The sequence below is a fragment of the Motacilla alba genome, chromosome 3, assembly GCF_015832195.1.
Source record: "Motacilla alba alba isolate MOTALB_02 chromosome 3, Motacilla_alba_V1.0_pri, whole genome shotgun sequence".
In the NCBI taxonomy this organism is placed as follows: Eukaryota; Metazoa; Chordata; class Aves; order Passeriformes; family Motacillidae; genus Motacilla; species Motacilla alba.
Genome location: NC_052018.1, coordinates 52,057,739 through 52,080,992, shown reverse-complemented (window position 1 = coordinate 52,080,992; position 23,254 = coordinate 52,057,739). Strand labels below are relative to the sequence as shown.

Below are 23,254 nucleotides of genomic sequence, written 5' to 3'. Positions count from 1 at the left end.
ATTTGGCTTTCACAACAATAGCTGTAACTTGCTATTACATCAAAACTTATAGTATCAGGAAAACAGTGTGCCACATCAGTAGTTCTTAGTGCAATAATAAATACTTATGTTGGAAATTTTTGCATGCAGCTATCTTGAACTGGCTGAACGACAACTGAGTTTCATAACTAAACTAAGATCTAAATCCAGGGTTTATGAGTGAGTGCCACAACCATCCATTATTCCAGTAAAGACAAGAAGAAATCCTGAAAAGGTGGTGAAATTGAAGTTATTTGTAAACACTTACTGCAAGGAAGATCTGAAGAGAACTATGAGCCACTTCTATGTACTGGTATTCAAGGAAACACCCCGAGACAGTGATATAACGATGATCCTCTGGTGCCCAGTCTGGTGCTGGGGTTACTGAGGTCACGGTGCAGCCTGGCCCATTCTCCATCCACCAGGAACGGTGCATTGAGATGTTAAAGGTCAGAATGAGATCTGTTTCCTGCAGAAGAGCAAGAGAAGAATTAATGCATGGGGATGGTACTCCAGTATCCAATGCCTCAGCAAGGGATTTCACAGCATGCATAAAGAAGAAAAGAGCTGCAATAAAACTGCGCTGTCACATGAAAGTTAGTGGAGCTTGCCTGCTGCAAGCAGAAGTAGCTGTACCTTGTCAGGCAGAAATGCATTGGAGCAGAAAAATAATCCTGCAAGCCAGGATCTGTTCCGAGAGATCGTGTCAGCCTAGACTATAGCACCTATTTTTGTTGCTTGTCCAGTGGATACCACAAGGATTGATGGCACATGTTTTGTTGGTCTGTTGTACCAAACTATACAAGAATCCCCCAGAATCAAGACTTTGTACACTTTAATATAAACACATCATCTGCAAGGAGTTTTTTCTCATGGACCCAGCGAAGGAGACCTATGGTAGCTCTACTGAAATATTGGAGAAGATTGAAGAATCCTGTGTATTTGCTTGCAGGCAAATGTCTTTACAATGCCTCTCTCTGATTTCTAATTTCTTAGGATCCTGTAAGGAAATAGTGAGTGTTGCCTTGTCTAAAGACTACTGGGCTAGGCAAAAAAGAGGGGCAGAGGTGTACAGTCTTTGACTCCCATACAGCTAGCGCGATGGAGTAACTAGTCAGCCATGCCTTCCATTAGGATTGCATTTATAAATAGTTCATAAAGGATTAATAAATTATTAATACACATCATAAACAATACTACAGATATTACTTTCATAAATTATATGTGGTTGCACATTACTTGAGGGTGTTAGACATAGCTATAACAAAACTATGGACTCTGTGGATTCTGTAATAGCCTACAGTGTTTACCAACATTTTATAAATAATTTATAACTGTAACCTCATTGTAAAGTGTGACTATCTAGTCTGTGTGCACATGTACTCAGTCATGCAAAAAAAAATTGCTTTTAAGTAATGTCTTTGCAGAGCCAAACTCTCCCCACACCTAACCTACATTTTTTCCAGCCTGTTGATGTCATTAATAATTAAGATTCTCATAAAGATTTTAAAATGTAACTATTTAATTAGACTTACAGTGCCAAAAATAACAGAATGCTATTCTGTAACAGATAAGTTGTATTCACATTTCCCTCCCTTCAAAAGAGCCATTTTTTCAGTCCCACTTATTTCACCTTTTTGCACTAACTTATGAAGAGATAACTCCATCCAGAGAGGTTTTGGGTAACGTCACACGTCAATCGATCTATGATTGCACTTGACACTGCAGTGTAGCTTAATGTTTTTATTCTGATTTGCAGTTTGTACCAAAAGTATGGAAATTTTTTACATTAAAAAAAAAAATCAATCACTACCCTGCATAAGCACACTCAGCTATCAGATGGCAGGAAAGACCTTAAAAATGTTTGCAATGAATAATTACCCTTCATTCCGACAACAGTCCAATCCAGCAAATAATGAGCTGTATGAGAAAATTTAAAATGCTTCATATGAATTTAATCATACAACTAACTTCAAGTATTTTTTAGTTTTGATCAAAGCTACAGAAAACATTTCTATAAACTATGCAAATTGTGCCCAAATATATACATTGATGTATGGTTATAAGTCTTCATCCCCAAAAACCATCTCCTTTCTCTGGATCCTTCCCAACTAAAGCCATAGACACTGGAAAGTGTCTGCCATGTGTTTCTTGGAAATGGGAATTTTTACCTTTCACCCAAGCCATAAGATTATTTTTCTTTCTGAAGGCAGGGCTGCTACAACCCCTCAAGTAGAACACTGGTCTTCTCACTTGGTGGAAGAAGTTGTAGAATGGACATCTTTGGAGTAACTTTGCTTAAAGTAATAGATTTATTCCTAAATGACTGAAACTGGAATTTATCCTGTTATTGTCAAAAGAAAAATTCAGTCATTCTAGTTACCATGGAAAATTCAAAACCTCTAGTTTCTTATCAGAGATGCAGCACAAATGAATAGGACTCATTGTCTATTTCTATTTTAGCATTTGCAATACCTTGAGAAGAACCATGATGGATTAAATATATTTTACAAAGTGCAGACTAGGGATGAAAAATGTATTCCTTGAAAAAGAAAGGGATAAACTGGCTTGCAGGAACTGAGTATGTTAAGAATCTGCCAGATGAAGTGAAAATGGATCAAAACTGGGCTCTGTGTGTAGAATACAACTTCTCTAGGGGCAGCTATTTTTGCTTACCACAGATTCAATAATCAAAAACTTTATTAGTTAAAAGGACAAGTAAATTTCCAAGTTACATGGGAAATATAATTGCACATAATAAAATATTTAAGATTACATATGTTAACAGAAACTTCACAAAATCTAGCTTTCTTCAATCCCTGAATTTTTCCTCAGAAGATTTTTTGAAATATTTACACAGCTCCTTTGCATTCAAATAATCTTTTGGCAGTTAAGTTGAATACTGTGATTAGGACTTGTTTTGTTCAAGAATAGTCTTTGAATGCTTACCAGTGAAAAAGTTATAGATCTTTAACAGACCTATATTCTATTTTCTATTTCTTTCTTTGAATAATCAGTAAAGCACCATTCTGTATTTTTTCGGTCTTAAAATAGATCTGATACCCAGCATAGGAATGTTATATTCCTTAATTAACAATAATAACACTATTATTATTATTATTATTATTATTATTAATAATAATAATAATAATAAATATTAATAATAATAATCCTCCTGCAAGTCACAGCTTCAAATTTTAAAGAACTTTGAATCACGTGGTTGAGAAGGCTTTTGGAAAGCAGTTGTTACATTCTGAGCCAGTTAAGAAAAAAGGTCAATTTCAGAAAGCAAAACAATGAAACATGAAATCTGGTTGTGCAAGATTAGACACCATTCACGTCTCAGGTCTGACTTGCATGGATTAAGAATGACAACGAAATAAAATCTTGAGAAGTCAACATGTAAGTCAGACCTTGCAAATTTCTATCCCCAAAATATCTGGGATCAGAATAAGCATAGAAGGAGCCTATTAACTACAAAGCTGCTGCACAGTAAAATCTCAGGTATAAATTGTTATGTGCTTTGAACTTGCCTATAACCTTCAAGCCATGTCCCCTTTCATGCAACCATATCAGCGGAGCAGTTCCTGTTGCTCAGTATTAATGAGAAAACACTTAAGAAATTGAATCCTCTTTTAGAACTGTGGAATCCAAGAAGGGGATGATGTATCCATCATTAACATCTCTTCTACTGACAGCATTCAGAGCTATTTTTGGACAAACGCTGCTTGCTATTTACTTTGTTCACTGTTTGAATACAGTTTTAGTGGACATAGACAAAGTCTACAATGGAAGCTGGGGATTTATTATGCTCTCTAGTGTATTTGCCTTCTGTTTCCCTTCCAACATCTGTGGCTCAAACTTTGTTCAGGGAAATGCAGGGAAATGGTCTGATAAGCCTTGAAGCTATGAAAACTAACAAGAATTGTTGATACACATTGGGCAAGCCAATATGTTGCTGTTCAAAGTCTGTATGTCAAGGAAGATTTCATTATCCTAAATTCAACAAACAGCTGCTTCCTTTGTGGACACAGAAATACATCTGTAAAGGCTTTATTGCCAATCACTGCGCTGCTTTTGTAAATTCTGCTGGTATTTGTAAAGCTTTTTAGTGAAAATTGGTGCATTAAAGTAGATTTTGATACTCATCAAGAAAAAAGCCCAAAGGAAAACATTTTGTAGGACATCTTTGCTGACATTCTGGAGATGTGTTGATATTTACAGTGGTCAGGAAAAGTACTGCTGGATTAGACAAATCTTGAAGTTTGGAGGTCTCAAAGACTCAAATTTCTGAGATTAGGATATGAGACACCTTCAAATTACATCTGTAATTTTATTTCAGCTTAGCTGGTAAAAATGTGAGCTCTGATGGTTTGGTGCCTATGTTTAATACAGTAGATGGCAACCTTTTTGGGGCTCAACTACATAGCATTTTCTGGCTGAGGACAGCTGATAACAGAACATAGTAACATAAAGCTTTGTAAAAGCTGCCAGAAAAAGAATAAAAGCTTCTTTGTAATCAGACACAGCAGGAAGAGAGCAGTGCTTAAAAGGAAGACAGCTCTTTGGGTATTGTATTAGTACTAGCCCATATTAGTAAGTGCACTGTCTCTTTGCAGAAATCACAATATATTCCTGTTTCAATGATTTCTGTTGGTTGCACCTCAGAGAAGGTAATTCCAAACAGTGCCATGAGAAAAAAGAGGCAAGAGTGGTTCAGGGTAATTCTCCTTGAGAGTCCAGGAGATCTCGCAAACTCAGGGACATTGAATTGTACTGATTTCAATGGTTGTGGCTTGCTGTGTCATGGGAAATGATTTCTTCTATTTTTCTAATTAGGAATTGCTGAAATATGTGCAAACCTGCCAAGCTTCTGTACATCTTTTGTTGTATGCAACCGTGTAACCACTTGTTCCATTTATCAAACTCAAACTAGCAAGAACCGGCTGCTTGGAGAGTGAACAATCACACAAGGTTTCAGTGATAAAAGATCAGGGTCTGAAAGCATTTGTAGTTCTGGATGCCTAGGATGCACTGAGGCCTCTACAGGCTTTTTTTTTTTTTCTTCTCTTATCTCACTTTTCCACTAAAACTAACTCCCACCAGGCAGTACCATTTTCTCATGCAAGCAGACTTTTTCCTGTCTAAAGAAAAAACTTTCCTCACTGAAGAACCAAAGTAGAGCTTGTCAGCTCAGTGGTTTTGGTTTTGTTTTTTTTTTTTTTAAGTTGGCTTTTAAATTCAAAGTTTATATATAGAAAATAATTATTGTATAAATCTGTAGGGAAAATGGATATTTAAAGATTTTTTTTTCTATTTCATTATTTCATTGCATCTGAATTGGGTGTTTCCCTCCCTAATTTTTGTATATGTGTGATGTTTTTCCTGTCATTTGCTTTTTTTTTTCAGTAATCTGGAATTCCCTTCTTTAATTTCCACTTGTAAAGCCACTTTGCAATAATATAATTGGAAATTGGTTACAGAATCTCATGTGCCTATGTGTCATTAATCAGATAAGGTTTAACCAGTTTGAATATACCTGACAGATATACTTCTTAAGCTCATCAATGAAAAATGGCAAAAATTGTCCCCCTGATAGCTTTTCTCAGTATTCTATTTCCCAGTTGAAAATGCTACAAATGTATTTTAAGTGATTTCTGGTGTACCAATGTACTTCCCAAGGATTTAATTATAAAGTTCCCAGCATGAAAGAGATGACTCAGATGTCCTGTTTTTCTTCTCTAAAATGAAACTAGAATATTATATTGATAAAATACTGTAAATAATCCCCAAAAACCATAGGCACTGCTATATAGAGCTTGACATTGTCAATTATTATTCTGTTACATCATACATGTCAATTATCTTTTGAAATTAGTAAAGCTACAATTAATGTTCTATTAATTTAGATCTCCATATTTTTCTAGTAGTTTAATATGTACATTGAAAAACCTAAAAATTTTAATCTGCTCTGTTTCTACTCATTGAAAAAAAAAAAAAAAGACACCTGCTAGGCTCCAGAATATTTATTTAATTAGTTCAGTGGCATCAACATTTTTTATTAACATCGTTCTTCAAAAATTTTCTATTTAGTTCTTCAATTAAAAGACAATGAAAAAGGAAGTAGAAACTTCAGTTTATTTTGCTAGGTTAACACTATTATTCTGCTCCATGAATATTACTCTTCCATGAATATTTTTTCATACGTAAACTGAATATTTTTAGAATGTTCTGGACTAAGAAAAATCTGTTGATTTTTTTCCTAGTGCAGAACATGTGAATTTAGCCCTTCACAGTAGCCCAATGTCATTTATCACGAGGACTAGGAAGTTGCAGTCAAATATAAATTTTAATTTAGCTATTATACATATTTATTGAAGATCTTGAGAAGTATAATTTTTGTAAAATTATATAGAAGTATAATTTCTTGGAAAATTACTTTCTGAAGGATGTAAGCTTGTGATAAAACACACCGAAATGGAAAGCTAAGTAGAGGCACTCACATCCCACAGCAGTAGCTAACTCTGTCGAATCTTATTTATTTCACACTGTGCAGTAATCAAGGATCTCATTCTGGAATTGAGGAAATTTGTTTAAGGAAATTGAGTTAAATATAATACATTGTTTTGACAAATTGGTATTCTCTGACAAAGACATCTTATATCCAAGCTCTGATAATGTGAGTGTACAGTGGACAGTTTTCCAGGTGATTTATACAGTTCTGTCCTTGGGATTACCAGATCTCATCTGTGTCCCATGAAACAAAACTGGCAAAATTGCGCTAAAATCAGTATTGTTTTGGGTCTCTTTCAGAAATGAAGTGAATGTTCTGATAGGTTTCTAAACCCTGGTTATTAATACTAAGCTGAAAATGCATGATTACACTGCTTTCACAATATATTAGTAGCAGTAGAGTAAGGCATAATGCTTCTAAAGATGTTTAATTCATTACTCTCTTGGGTCTGGATTTTTATCCCCTTAGTTTTTAAACAGTAAAGGGAGTATGCATCTCTCTTGGTTTACCCTGGCAAATAAACAGATCAGAATTTTCAGACACAAATATAGATAACTTCTTAATTCTAAGTAAAACCCCTCTAAGCACAAGTGTTGTCTATAAAAGACAAAAACTTTCCAAACAATATTAAGAGTGATAATGTGAAAAGCAATGGAAGATTTCAGGTGCACAAGTATGGCTCTGCACATGCATACATTTGTTTAATACAAATTTTATAAGGTTAATTAGTACATCCTACAACAGAGTAGTTGCCCCAGCAATCCACCCTTGAGTCTGTCCCTTGGAGTTGTTCCAGGGGCTTCTTTGCCTTATTTCTTGTTATGTCTCCTAAGTTCAAGTGCAAAACAGTGTTCTTGTTAGAATTTGTCTTCTTGAGAATAAGACTAAACAGAATTTCAGGAATGTCTTAGAAAGGGTTGGCTTATTGTTCTAAATGTGAGAGAAAGGGCAGGAAAAGTACTGCAAGCTATACAACCACCTCGTAACAGTCTACAAAGCTACAAGTATATGAAAATAATATATAAAAGCAAAAATCTTTAGGCATCTCAAGGACATCTTATTCTTGGATTATATCCCAAAGACTATGCAAAGCTTCCAGTGAACTGGAATCACCATTCTGAAGGCTGAATACAGAAAGGTCTAGGCCTTGATTAAAATTGCAGCATGAAATTAATATCTTTAAAATTGTTTTCTTTTTTAGAATCAATGGTTTACCAAGTTACCAAACCATCTCAAAAATACTTTGCTTAATCATCTCTGTCAACAGAAAAATTTTTAGTATGACCCAACAGTTACTAAGGAAGCATGAGAAGTGTATGATGTAGAATGTAAACATGAGAAAATGTAGAGAATGTATGCAGAAAGACATTCCAGCTGATGCAGTGTCAGTGTCCCCTGGTGTTGGTTATTATTTAGTGTTAGGTACTGAAAAACAAAGTGCATGTGTACAGTGATAAATTTATGTTTTCTGTTTCCTATTTTTAAAATTATCTTTTAAAATGCAAATACTTATCTAATGCCTGTAGTGTGTGCAGGAAACAGTAAGAAGACTTTGGACAGAGTTCTAAAACCACAAAAATGGTGTTGCTATCCCAAAAATGCTGTTGCTATACCAAAGGCAGTGTTAGGAAACCTGAGATTATTGTAACACAGGTGGGGTTCATGAAAAACCAGGCCGAAGAGAAATACGTGTTGTGTACCTTGTGCTCTAAAGCTCAAGCATTTATAGTCAGTGGTGATTTTATAAGCATTAAGATCTCAGAATGATTAAAATGAAGCCTAGATAAGTCAGAAAACGAATAAAAAAGAATGTGGAGTTATCTTTCTCAGTTTGATTCACATCTATTCCAAAGTGAACTTTTTCTAAAGGATTTACTTCTGTGGAGAGGTTGCAGTGAGCTAAAGCATCAGTTTAAAAACCACAATTTGTTCTCACAACCCACTTGCATTCTCAGTGCAAAATATCCAGATTAAAATGGTTTGAATTCCTCTGAAGTCAGTAGAAAGGACCCAGTTGTAACAGAGTGATAAATATTCCTGAAGGACTCTGAAAAGCTTGTTTTGAAACCTAGATGCTGAGCAGCACACCAGCCACAGAGTGATTATCAGGAAGCACAGAAAGAGAAGTGTGGGCTCTCTCCACATAGCCCTAGAGCACTGTTCAAGAAATGATGTAGAATAACTGCACAGCACCAACTACTTCAGGCTCTTTCACTATAACTTATTCCACTTTTGACCAGGCTGACAGATGTCATCACCCATAGTATTAGAGTCAGATCTGAAGCTGTGCGACATTTATGTACCTTGCAAATTTGGGCCAGTAAAAGAAAAGCCAGATCTCTGCAGAAACACTTATACATGCCCAGCATGATGTGCACAAAGCCTGCATGTAACAGTCTCTATTGCAATACTGCTGAATATCTCAGTTTTGTGACCATTATTTTAGCACATTTTACTCCTCAGTATGACTTTCAGCACTTTTAAGGAATTGCACAGCTGCAATCCATCACATGACATGGGAAAACCTGTGTCACAGTTTTCAATGCTTTCAATGTATGGCAAGAGCTCCTTTTGCCTGAGTTATGCCTACCCTACAGACTTTAAAAACCACCTTCAGCTCCTGTCTGAAAGATCCTATTTGATTTTTTAAATGAAAAGATATCTGTCACAGGATCATGTTACACAACTCTGATAAACTTCAGTTCATAAAGTGTTTATTCATGTCCTTGTAGGTGATGATGGTTATTATTAGAATACCTAAGGCTATATCAGATTTGATAAATCAGCCTCTTTTCAATTTACATGAACTAATTAATTTAGCAGTAGGTGAAATTACTCTCTCTTTTTGTGGTGTGATATCATGTCACTCAACATGGACCACAGATTAGTTTTATTAAAACTAATTTGACTATCCAATACTGTCATTTAAGCACAGAAATAAGAAGATCTAAATTATCTTGAACACAGGGACAATTATGGATGTTTCATACATTGGCTGCTTCCTGTGTTTGAAAATCATTTTAACTAATTTTAAGAAACAAACTACACAGTTGCTTCTGTCCTAAAGCTGATAATTATTTTTTTCAGGGATTTTGTTGTTGTTGTTTTTTGTTTTGTTATGTTTTGTTATTAATCTGTGTGTTGGAAAGAATTTTGAGTAATCAGACTACTATGGATGAAACCCATTTTTAGCTAGGTTTTGCTCTCAAAATGAAAAGAACAAGAAAATTAACTACACTGTGGAAAATGTATTTCAACATTTTCATTGTAAAATGTTACAGTTTTCCAAACTTGAGGTGCTTAGGCTGTATTTGCAAACTGGAAAATGTTAGCAGTCCCACATATCCAGTGGAGGGGATATGGTTCAAATCCTTGAATTGGAAATAAGCTATTCATAAACTTCTATTCTGACATTAAAAGTCTCATGAAAACAGATTAAAAGAAACCTAATCACCTACATTAATAATCAAACTATACTCTCCAACAAGCCGACAAAAACTTAAGCAGTATTTTTAAAAACTAGCAATACTTTTCAAGTGGGTGTCCTTTCCACCCTTGACCTGCTGCTATGATGCGACAATTCCACCACTGCAGGAAACCACAGCCTCCTAAGGACAATTCAAAGCCATTTAAAAAAGACTCAGTACATAACTCTGGATAAATGTATGGGTTTTATTACATTTTCAAAAGCACCCCCTGAGGAATAATCTTATGATACCATGCTAGATATTTTTGCTAGTATGCAGGAAAGCATCTCATGTACTGCAAAAGAAACTGCAGCAATTTAAACCAGTTAAGTGCTAATCCACAGATGAATGGCATGTCTCTTGTTTGCCAGTTGTCTGTGTAGCATGTAATGCTGCTAAAGCCTAAGAGGACTACCTGCATATATTAGAATACATGTGTTCTTACATGTAATGCAAGAACACCTAAATTAAGATGGCAAAATCATCTCAACAAAAAGATCCATTATTTTCCTAATCTTATACTTAGCACCAGTTTGCACACCATATGTGACTACATATACAGTATACATAAGATGTAGAAAAAATATGCAGATTAAGTGTGTGGGGTTAAAGTTTTTAACTGGTAGTGTAATTAGGTGGTAAAAAGTAATTTTCCAGATATCACACTCTTTATCTCTAAAACTCTTTACAGCTGATTTTTTTTCCCATTATTTAAGACTTTTCTCTTAGATTCAAATATTTTCATCTGATATTTTGTGGAAGATATAGAAGATAGAGTGTAGAAGATATGTTACTAAATGACAAAACAAATGCTCTTTGGTCTTGTATTTTCCAGAGTGGTCTTGCAGAAACTTTGTTCTATTTTTAAGAGACAAATAAAAATTATATAAAGAGAAATTATATGGACTGATTGAAATCGAATCAAACTGCTTTTTACTTCACATGTTAAACAAATGTATAAGAGGTATTTTAGAAAAGACAACACAGCAAACCCTGTTAATTGAAGAGTAGGATCTAGTACCTGGCAGGCATCCTTAAATATTAATTCCTAGATCAGCTATGTTTTAATGACAGTTCACTGAGTGTTCATGTCAGCTGTCAGCTGCACTGTTACTGAAGTTATGTTCGGATGTTTTGCTAATGTTTGGATGCTTTGCTCTAGGGCTGTGGAAAAGGGAAGATTGGCTTTCAGTTAATATAACATTGAGTGCCCAAGATTGTTTGAATGACTGTGAGGGGTCCCGGGCTCTGCTCTCAGACAGGACCATCAGTAGTTTGCTCACTTTTCAGTGGGAATGGAGCTCTTCTCTGTGCCTGAACACTGACTGGCAGGGGAGCAGCTCTGCAGAAAGAAACCTGGGAGTGCTGGTGGGTAAAGACTTCTGGGCTGTGTTGTGGGAGTGTCACCAGCAGGCTGAAGAATGTGGTTCTTCATCTCTGCTCAGCACTGTTGAGAAAACACCTGGAGAGCTGGTCCCATTCTGGGCTTCCCAGTCTGAGGGAGACATACACACAGTGAAACCAATCCAGCAAAGGCTTCTAAGCTGGTTATGGACTAAAGCACAGGACATCCGAGGAGAGGGGGAAGGAGTGAGACTAGTTGAGGATTAATAGCTGAAGGCTTGTGAGGATGCTACTACTGCCCATAACCACTGAAAGGGAGAGTTTAGGAAAGGCAGAGGCTGCCTCCTCTCATAGGTTCACAGCAGAAGGGCAGGAGACAACTAACATGAGCTGGAACACAGAAAATTCTAATTATTTTAAAATATTTTTTTTAAACCATGAGAATTGTCAATGACTAGAATGAGTGCTGAGAAATTAGGTAAAAGCTTCATCCTTGTCAATATCCAAAATATGACCAAAAAAGCACCCGAACTATGTCATTTAATTTGCTCTCCTTTGAGAAGAGGGTGACCTTCCAACCTAAATAATTTTGTGATTCAATGTGTCTTTCCTTGAAGGCTTTAGAAGGGTTGTTGCAGTTCTTCAAAAAACAAATAAAAACCCAGGCAATCAATGAATCCACCAACCAAACCAACAAAAATTCCCAATCCCCCTGGTTATAGAATGGATTGTTTTCCTGAAGCATGAATATCTATGGGTCATCTCTCAAAATCCTACTGTAACATACTGGGAACCATGATAGTAGTGGAAGCACAGTATTTGAGAATAAAAAAAAATGTAAGTGTGCAAAAATTCAGGAAGTTTATTTCAAGATATTTTCTCTTTCTTGCCTCCATTCCTTTTGAATCATATCACAGTTCTTCAGTGTTCATATTTTACTTGCAAGCATTTCCTACTGGCTAGCTAAAATTTACTTAAGAATATCCCTTCAGTATCCAGCTCTGTACTCAAAGACCCTCCAACTTCCAGCCAGGATTAAGATGAAACACTAGGAGCAATGACCTTTAATGAGCACAGATTGAGAGGAATACCTAGAACAGAGCTCTATCTCTGTGGACCAAATCAGTGATTGAAAACTTTATTTAAGAAACTGATGGGGAGTAGATTTACCATTTTAACTGTAGTGTCTGTGTCAGTTTCTTAAATTGAGTTTTTAAGGCGCTGATGTAGCCCAGGGAAATGGAGAAATCTGGTTGAAGTGCCTCTTGGGGCTGCTTATACTAAATTTTTTGTTTGTGTTTAGTGCTAATGCAGAATTAGATGAACTCCACTGCCAAGATGTTAGAAGATCGATGCTTTTATTACTTGGAATTGGAAAGCTGGTATAACAATAGAACAGTCACAGGGAGAAGAGTGATACAAAGAGCTCTTTGATTTCCTGGTGCTTAGGAATATTGAAAAATGCTGTGAATTCAAAGAAACAGAGTTCGTTTTTTTTAGTCAAGGAATAAACATATCATATCTAATTTATTAACTTTAGACTAGGAAAAAATATTTTCAAGGAACTGTATATCTGCTCAATGGAAAACTATATAAAGTTCAATAAATAATTAATTTTCTCAGACTGTATAGAATCACTTCACTGTGAAACGCCAGTAATACACCACATGTACTTTATCTGTTTCTTTGGAGTAAAACTCTCATAAAATAACTATGAGAGGTGTCTTTTGTTTACACAAAGACACTTAATTTTTACATCAACATCACTGATTTTTTTCTTTCCTGAAGAAAAGCATTGGAAGTATTAATCCTCCTCTGAAGCAGTTTTCTACCATGTGTGCTAGTGCAATTCTTCACTGGGAGTTGAATTTGCCCAGAGAATGTAGCAGTGAAGCTCTATATGCTTCCAATCTAAAATAAATGCTTTAATTTAATCTGAAAGGTGAATCTATAAAGTATTATTACATTAAAGGCATATATCTCTTAAATTAAAAAAAAGGATCTAATATCAAAAACGAATGGCAGAGTAAAGAATGAAAATAGAAATTACATGGTTAAGTCCTCAAAGGTTAGGAAATGACAAACTCCTTGGTTCTGCCTTAGTGTGCCTCAGTACTACAATAGAGTATTAATTACATACAATTTTTTATTGCCTGGGCTGAGCACACAGCATCCTGTAAAACTTCATCATTAAGCCTTCATGTATTTTTCAGTCGTTTAACCTGCAGAGACTAACAGCTTAATCCAAGATAACTTCAGATTTTTTTTTTTTTTCCACTGGAAATAATTCCATTAAATTAATGGAACTTTCACAGCATGTGAGATTAAATTTGTTAAACTGAGAGCAGACATTCAGATAAACACTTCCCAAGTCATTATTATGTTTTATATATATTTGGAGCCACTAATATATCTTTTCTTATTGATGGTGATATGGGTATTTTTTCATTTTGGGTATGGCATTCCTTCTGATTTTGATAAATATTCTGTGATTCTTAAGCACACTGAAGTGAATGTCATATGAGATTAACAATTCAAACAATTCAACAATGTCAAAACCATTTTTATTCTGACTTATGCATTAGATATTCTGCATAAAATGGGGAAACTATGTTCAGAAGGAAATTTCAGTCACTAGCAGTCATATTGGAAAGAAATATGAAATGATGCTATACTGTGATTTGTTCTTGGCCCAATGGTGATATATTTTAATTAATTGTGTGAATGACTGAAAAGAGGAAAGGCTTGCTACTATATGATACTAAGAGATTGCAAGAACATTTGAGGAAAGGGCTGGCATTCAAAATCATCTTAAGAAACCTCAGATGTTTCCTGTAAAGTGCTATTCAGCAAGGACAAGTTGAAAAGTACATTTGTGTTGAAATAACTAAACACACAAATACAGTATGGGTAACAAAATTCTGGATGTTGCTCTCTTACAAGGAAGGGGAAAGTTATCACAGCACAAACTCTAGTATTGGCAGGGTTTCTGCCAACTCAAAAGACTACAAGAAAAAGTGTGGACTAGAATGAGCAGCTGTCTGAAAACGAGACCTGTGAAGAAAGATAGGAGGAATTGGGGGTTCCTGGCTCAGAAACCTGGGAGTGTGACTGGCTATTGGAATGAAGTGAGTCACCTCTTTCCCAGCCTGTAGCGGGGGTACATCATCATTGGCCCAGGAACAAGACTGCATGGCCAAGACATTACAAAGAAAATAGAAATTAGATCTTGGGGGAGAAAGTTTCTGAAGCTAAGGGAGAGGAAAAGAGAGACCTGAGACTGGAGAGACCCACTGGGGAGTCTGTGTGGTCTATTGTTACTGGCTTTTAAGGACAAAATAGACTAAGTTCTATCATGTATTCATGCATATTTAGGCTGATGACATGTACTAATTGACCTACTGAGCCATTCATCAGTGTGAATCTATGATTCTAATAACCCAAAACACAGTTCTGGGAATACATAATATTTATAAATATGTAACACTTATCACCAGTCATCCCACTGAGATTTGATATATTTAATGTAATAATTGGAAGTACCCAACATGTAACGCATAAACATAACTGAATTTAAATATAAGACTTTTCCCTGGAGCTTTCTAAGAGATATGAGCAGTTTTAATGCAAGAAAAGGAACCTTGTTTATAGAAGTAATTTTAAGGGAATGACTATAAAAATTTTCTTCTTTATTAGGTTCCCAGCTTTTGATAGGATACAATACAATACAATACAATATTGCACAGTCCATGCAGTGGCTGTGGCATGCATACTCTTGAAACAGAGTATGACCTGTAAAAGCTGGAATGCATTTCCCTAGCTTTGGCTGTCTACTTTTGAGCTAGCTGCATCTGGAGCAATGGAGCAGAAAAAGCGCTGCGAAGGTATGAGTAATCTCAAGAGGGGTGGAGGTTTTCTTCAGCATGAGGTGAATCATGGGAAATCTCTTTAAAATTAGATTTCTCATTTTGCTTCATTCACTTTAGTAACATTTGAGTATAGGAGTATATGTGTACCTGGAAACTACAGGTCTGGTAAAATTGCAGTCTGACACTTGGGAAACAGAGTATTCTGAGGAGGAGGGAACCCAAAAGGATCATTGAGTCCAGCTCTTAGAGGAATGGGCCCTATAGGGATCGACCTTGGCATTATTACCACTGTGTTCTAAACAACTGAGCTGTCACAACTCAAAAAAGAGGAAAGTTACAGAGCGTATGGATAAGTATCTTGCATATGCAATATGTACACTGGAAACAAAGAGGAGAAGGACCAGCTGCCTCTATAAAAAAATACAACCCGACATTGGTATGTAGTCAGTCTCCTTTAGCACATCTAAATTCAGAGCAGAATCTTTACCATTCAGCCTTCCTTCCAACACTATTAGCACTGTACTGAGCATGCAATATTTTGTCAGAAAGCTACAGTACAACTTAAAGATCCCTCTGCAATCAGGAAATTGTATATTAAAAACAAGTAAATTCTAATTCTATTTTAACTGATCCAGACCCTGAAATTTCCTAGATAACCATACTGCAGTTGCTCCAATGAATATTTATTTTTATAATAGCTACTGAAATTCCATCTATCTTCAAGTCATTATGATAATTATGTTATGAACTGACATGTGAGTTATTCCAGCATGTTGACTCATATTAACTAAACTACCCAAAGAGGAAAAATTTGTCTTGTGACATTGAAATTCAGTGTGTGTTTGCAGCTTAGATGTATATCTCTCAGTTAGCTTTAATTTAACTAATTTTACTTGGCAATATTCATTAAGAAGATGGACAGAATAATGCAGCCACTTGCTTAGAGACCCTAGATGGGCTTTGGACAGTAAGATCCATATTGCTGTGAGTATATGATATGGCTTTGTAGATTTAACCTAAAAAAAAAAAAAAAAAAAAGCTGACATGATTCTGACAACATCAAATTAGATAAAATGCCATCTCACATGTTACTTGCAATTAAAATGATATTTTTAGGTCATACTTAATTTTCTACTTCCTTTGCTTTGGTGTGTAGTATAATATTACTCTTTTCCTGGCAGAAAGGGCATCTGAAACAACTTTACATATTTGAGCCAATGTGCTTGGCAGGGAGGAAACAAAAGGCCTCATGTTTTTTCATTTCTCTTTCATTGTCCATTTTTTGATAGACATCCACTGAGGCAGAAGTAGCAGATTTTGAATGGCATAAAGTAGCCTCATTAACCAGTGAACAAAGAGGAAAAAGAAAAAAGGAAGAAAGAGGGGAACACTAAGTTATCAATGCTTAAGTTGACAATGCTTATGTACAACAAGGCATGAATTGCAGATGTGTAAGAAACTTATTTCAGGATTTTCAAGTATGGAACACTTCAACTTCCCAAGTACTTTTGCAATGGATCGAGGTTGTGAATAGCCTTATGTGTTTACCATATAAACTTCTGCCAACATATCCTAGACTTTCTGGGTTGATTGTCAACTACAGTGACTAAAGTGATGCTACAGATAATGTAGCAGAAAAATCCTTTGCAGTCCTGTGCAGTTTCACACAGGTCAACTATTTTTTTGCAATTTGTTTACAGGTATGGATTCCAAATTTCCCTTCTCTCGTATATCAAGGTCTTAAAATGCATCACTATTGTAATTGTTATTTTTAAACATTTTTGATTCTTCTGACAGATTATTTCTAGTGCTCTTTTATGGGATTTCAACTAGGTCTTTCTGGCTTTAGATGCTATGTTCATTTATTTTTACTTGCTAGAAAACCCCCCAAGCCTTTGAGCTATTTTTCATTAGATAATAATAAATTTGATTTGAACATACAGATTTGCAGTCTTGACCTCGCATATTTCGTCATCTAAACCCCTAAGCTTTACTGTTAATGGCACAGCAATATTCAGTTCAGAATTGCATTTAATACTTCTTTCTTTGGGCACAATTCTATGAAACATGTGAAATTAATCTGAGATAACGTAACTCACAAGAGCAGGTTTGAATATTCCCTTATTATATAGCAGTATCCAGAAAACCAAGAGGTGACTCATAATGGGACAAAATGAATTATTTTCTTTCTGCCTATCCTTTTGTATTTTACAGAGTGTGCACGTTTGAGACAGAATGATGCAGTGCAAGAGGACTGAGCTGGCATGGGTTACTATGACTTTATGCTTTCAGCCAGTAGGTTTGATCATTGATTTGTGTAGCATTAGTTTTCTTGCTGTCATTGCGCTTCTTGAAGCTGTACTGTAGTTTGTCCTAATGCTTTTCAGGAGTTACCTGTCAAGATGGAAGCTTAATAAAGAATTTTAATTTTACTTGCATTAACATTTCTTCTTTTGAGGCAGGGTTTTTTGGGAGTTTTGGTTTGTTCTTTTTTGGTTTTTTGGGTTTTTTTGTTTTGTGGTTTTTTTTTTTACCAGATGAAAATTAAAAATGCTTATCTTTATGCATCTAAAAAGCTTTAAAAAATAATAGAATTCAATCAATCGAATTCAGTCAGTTATGTCAAGTCTAGTAACAAAATAGTCAAGAAAATTATAGGCTTCAGAAACACCTTTTCCCCACTGTATCTGGGCTAGATGAAGACCTCCTCACTTCCACAGTGTATTAGAAGTTACCACTTTCTTGGATGTGTCATTTAGTCAAAACCAATGCTACCATTACCAGTCAGTTTAACAAAAAAAACCCTAATTACATTATTTAAACTTATCTGCCTCTCTTGAACAACAAAGAGATGAGGTGCTTCACAAGGATATAATAAACTTTGGCAGATGTTTGGATGATGGAACATTTTTGGGCAGCTGAGATCCATGCGGTAAAATCATATCTGAAAAGTATGGTTAAGCAAAGCTGCTCAACATCATTAAGCCTGGCAGTCAAATAATAAAAGGATGCAGCCTTGACCAGTATCTATCTTTTGATTGTACAGGAAATAAGCATGTCTAGAGTGCTGTAACCAGTTGCCAGCTTCTACCAACCAGCAGTGACAATGAGTTTCCAGGAGGCCTGGCTTGACCATTGACATTTTATTTAGTGTGTCATTTATTGCCTCTTACTGATAATTGCAGCAGTCTTATGGTGGCTTCCAACACTCTATTCCTACTTCCAGTTCTTGCTTTTCCTTGTGCTACCTCACTCAGGACTGCATGCCTCTTAGGTATATCTCAAATCCCAGCTCTTCACAGGTCTGCTGAGCTACCTTGTCACCTGGATGCCAGCCCAGCATTTACAGTTTTAGGCCTGCCCTGCACCTACTTTTGATTTTCTCCCTTGGGCAGTGTGTTGAGATTCGCTCCACTGGCTGGAGCTCTCTGCCTCATCACTTCACTGGTGTGCTCACTCGTCCTCACCAGCCAAGCTGGTGCCATCTGATTCTGCATGGTGTTAAACACTCTAAAAGAGTGAGGGAACTCATCTGTGTGTGTTTTCCTCTAGTCTCTGAGTAACTAGTGAATTGCTCAAAATTGACACTTCATATGACAGTTATTCAGCTAAGATTTCTTATTAAATCAGGTGCTTTTCTGATTAAAAAACAATAACATTCCTTGTTTGTTTTCTGGTATTAATGGGAAATTAGCACATTTTTGCTAATATCTAAATATTCTTTTAATCTTCTCTTAGATTCTGTGAGTTGTTTAATTAAATGATCATAATTAAAACTTTTATTAGAGCAACTCAGAGAAAGTGTTTAGACAATTTACATGACTTGTGAAATTGGACTCCTGTCAGCTGATCACACAAGTGTTTTTGTGAAATTACCCCATTTTTTCAACTGGCTAGTCCTATGATGGCAACTAAAATAAATTAAAATATTATGCTTTAAAAATTGCATCAAGTTTTGTTTTGTACAATATTTTAATCTCATGCTGGTGATCAATCACATTTGGTGATTATTCACCAAATATTTTCCTTTTCAATATCTTTAAAGCTGCCCTATATGAAAACATGGTCTGTAGATTTCCCGTTGTATTGCCTCTGTTTCCTACTGTACTCAGAGGAAGAAAAATTTTTTTTCGTTGGTTGTTTTCATATGTTTAATGATGACACAACAATCTGGAAAACCTTCTGAAAAAGAAAACACATTGCAAATATAATGCCTCCTCCACTTTCCTAATTTTTGGTGAGAAGTCAGCAGATTGGTGCCTGTATAAAGTGACTAATTTGAATTTCCTGTGGCCTGAGTCTACATGCAAATTATGTAGTACTTGCATCTCTTTATTGATGTTGCAGCTCTCTGATATATATAGTGTTTGGGGCAGCAGAAGAAATAGTGGTGTTTTCACATTTACTGCAGAGAAGAGAATGTGATTCTGAAACTTCACCTATGTAAGGTACTGCTGTTCTGTCTGAATAAATCAAGATATTGTACTTATGTTCATGGTCTCCTGTTTCAGTAGAATAATATTATTTTTAATTTTTTTCTCTGTGAGGAAGTGAGAATTGTGCAGGATTTCCATGACATATAAAAGCCTACTCTATTTTGATGAGTATTTAAATCCTATAAAAAATCTGTATCAAAAAGACTTTGAGTGGTTAGGTTTGTGACAAAGAATAGATCTGAACCAGCTTCCCAGAATCCATCTTGCTGATTTAACCATTTGATGGGTTTTACTCTCAAATGTGACTTCCGAGGCATAATCTCAGATTCTACAAATTGATATATAATTTCTTTACTACTACCTTTTGATTTAAATAGGTCACCACACCTGTGCAGAAAATCACACACATTGTTTATGGAAAGAGAATTAATTTTTTCATTTTAACAGAATAATAACCAAGACAGTTGCTGGGTTTTCTTTCAGAGTGCAGGTCATATCTTTGGGGTTTTTATTCCTCTGTCAATACAACCATTGCAATGACATGGTCTTTGACAATCTACCTGTCATTTACAGAATTTCAAAGCACATATTTTTAAAATAAAATCATGTTATGCCCAGAGATGCCACATACAATTACTGGTGACATCCACTGAGATCTGAACACATATAGCTAAAGGGAAAATTTGGATTTAAGAACACACAGATTAAGGATATGTTACAGATCTGGTACTACCTCTATTTTTTAAAATAGCTATACATTGATGAGATTGCTGGAGGCTTGCATTTCATTACTACTTTCAGAAAGGAGATTCTGCTATATTGTATAGAGCTGAAGTTGAATAACAAAATTAATTGTAAATAGAAGGGAAAATTATTTTTAAAGTCTTAGAAATGATAATTATTAGATTAAAACATTTGAAAGTCATTTAGGTGCATTTTAATGAACTGAAACTTAAATAAATTTTCACTGTTGCTTATTTCTTTTATACAGATAGGTTCTGATTGTCTTAGTTTTGCTCTCATCATCACACTGCACAGATAATAGCATCCTGTTTAATTGCTAATTATTCTTTGCAATTCTGTTTCGACAGTTTAATTATTTTGTTCATTGATTTAATAACAATATTTGACTCCTTAGATTTTCAAAGAACTTTAGAATTAATGAATAGCATGGGATATATAGTGGGTGTAATGAAATCATGATAAGTGGAGAAATCCAGACAGGAAAGTGACTTGATTCTGACAAATTAGGACTGGAGAGTTATTCTTTTCCAACTTTTTTTTGGGGCTATTAGACCAAATCCTATCTTCCTTATTTTGCTTAATGAGGATTCAAGATTACAATTTGCTTTAGTTAACAGTAGTCTAGAAGTTCCCTTCAAAAGACAAAGATGAGAATAACTTATTCATTTCATATATTAACAATAGTAACAAATGAATAAGGAGCAGATCCAAAATGTATTCTATGCAATTAGATGCTTTTTTTCCCCATGAGTCTGATTGAGTTGGGAATTAAACTCTTAATACAATTTTGATCACTTTTTATGGCACTGTAAGTGAAATGTTTTTAGAAAAGTACATTTTGTACAGGATGTTTTGACCTATTTTTAAATTCTCACCTCCAAGAATTTCAGTGAATGTATAATTACTTAATATTGAACATTTCTAGATTATTGTCACTAATGAGCAGACAGGCATTAAAGTAAATAAACTGTTCTCTCTGCTAATCATAGAGGAATTAGCTTTGTTCTAAAAGGGAAAATACAGTCAGAATTCATTACATTGTTTTTGGACAAAATATTTTCCAGAGAAAATCTTAAGAAAATACCACAAAACCTCAAACCACAGGCTAATTTACTATCATTTATGTATTTGTGAGTTACCACATTTAGATCCATGTCAGACAACCACATTGCATTTTAAGCAGTCAAATTATTTGAAAAACGTATCATTGCAAGTATATACAGATTTTGTAAACTCTTCTGTACAATATGCAGAAGGATGTTCCTTCAATAGAACCTACAGTTCAGAAGAAAAGTCTGTTGGATCAAGACTATATTAGACTCCATATTGCTTTAAATCAATTTAATATATTATCAGCCTGTGGCAATGAATGCCACTTGTCAGCCCACAGGCTTCTAGACCCCAGATTCACCTTCCTCCAAACCACAACACTGAATACTGTAAAGAGAAAGATACTCAGAGCTTATAAAAACTTCCTCCACTGGTGCGAGCATCACCACCAGAAGCAATTCCCTCCCCTCCTTCCGGGTGAGCAGTTCAGCTCCATCTATAGCACCAAATACCAAATGAATTGTGTTTGTTCCCAGTTCTAACTGGGAATATGAAAACTCTTGCTATGGAGGAAGTGAGAATAATAAACAGTGCTTTCTCATTACAAGCCATATTTACAAGGGAAATTTAACAACCCACTCAAGATGTAAGCTATTAAAGTAACCTCCATGTGGCACACAGTTTTCACAATTGCACACCACCACAGCAACCTAAAAATTTCCACTATTTTTTGTTTTTAAACTGTCTTCTATTATTAGATCATTCCCTACAAAGACTTTTTTTGGGGTTTTTTTTGGGTTTTGGTTTTTTTTTGGTTTTTTTTTTTTGTTTTTTTTTTTTTTTTTTTGTTTTTTTTTGTTTTTTTTTTGGGATGGAAATACACCTCATGGTTCTTGTTTGGTATGCATAGATATTGCCAGACATTTTCTGCTGAATTTTCATCTGCTAAAAAAACTTATGCATTTCTCAGAATTATATGAATTTTGATGACAAATGTAAAGAGAGAAAAAAATTAAATGAAATGCAGCTTCTGACAACTTTCATAGTTTTTCCAAGTTACAGAGATGAATTCACAAGGTCTAAGGGAAAAGTTCTAAACTCATAAAGCTGGATGCTTTTGTTTTGATATTTTACAATATGTGTTCTGCAATGGGTCAGAAATCTGATTTTGTTTGTCTGCTCTGTAGATTTTTTTTTTGTTGGCTATAAAATCCCAGACTTAGGAAGGGATTCATGGAATCATGGTTACATGCCACCTTTTCCAGAATTTATAGAAAGTGAGGAAGACTTGTGTTGCCCAATCCAGGAAGTTGTTTCCCACCTAGGCACAGTTTGCTTCCTTCCATGGTTCTACCCCTTGCTGGTGCCAGCTCCATCTCAAACATCCTTGGAGTCCAGACTTTTGCTGTATGGCAGTGAGGCACGTCATCAGTTGTGTAACACAAGTAAAACATATGAACTCACTATTGCAAACTTTAGAAAGAGGGATAATTGAGCTTTTTTTCAATGTTTCTTTCCTTTCTAATTGCCCTTCTACCTACCAAAGAAGAACATCTGGCAACCCTGGCTAAAGAATAAACATATGTTTAGATTTGGAGTTTTGCTCTTCGCCTCTAAAAGGAAAGGAACTATAAAATCCATTTTCTACAGGTCTTAGACTCTCGTGAGGATTGATTGGAGATCTTTAAGATCCAGATTTTAATTAAGTGTTTACCAGGGTTATATGTGGCCCAGGATGATGATGGGAACAAAAACTTTGCAGCTGATGGGAGTATGCATGAAATCTGCTGGAGCTAATAATATTTCCTCTTG

At 35.3% G+C, this 23,254-nt stretch overlaps 1 protein-coding gene across 3 annotated transcripts in view; it reads right to left on the bottom strand.

Annotated features, from left to right (window-relative positions):
- The window catches only part of NKAIN2 (sodium/potassium transporting ATPase interacting 2), a 515,822-nt gene that overhangs the window by 74,937 nt on the left and 417,631 nt on the right, over positions 1-23,254 (bottom strand). For all 3 annotated transcript variants that reach the window (XM_038130925.1, XM_038130924.1, XM_038130926.1), the window contains one exon: positions 287-487. In XM_038130925.1, coding sequence (XP_037986853.1) covers positions 287-487 — 201 coding nt within the window. The remainder of the gene's footprint in view (positions 1-286; positions 488-23,254) is intronic.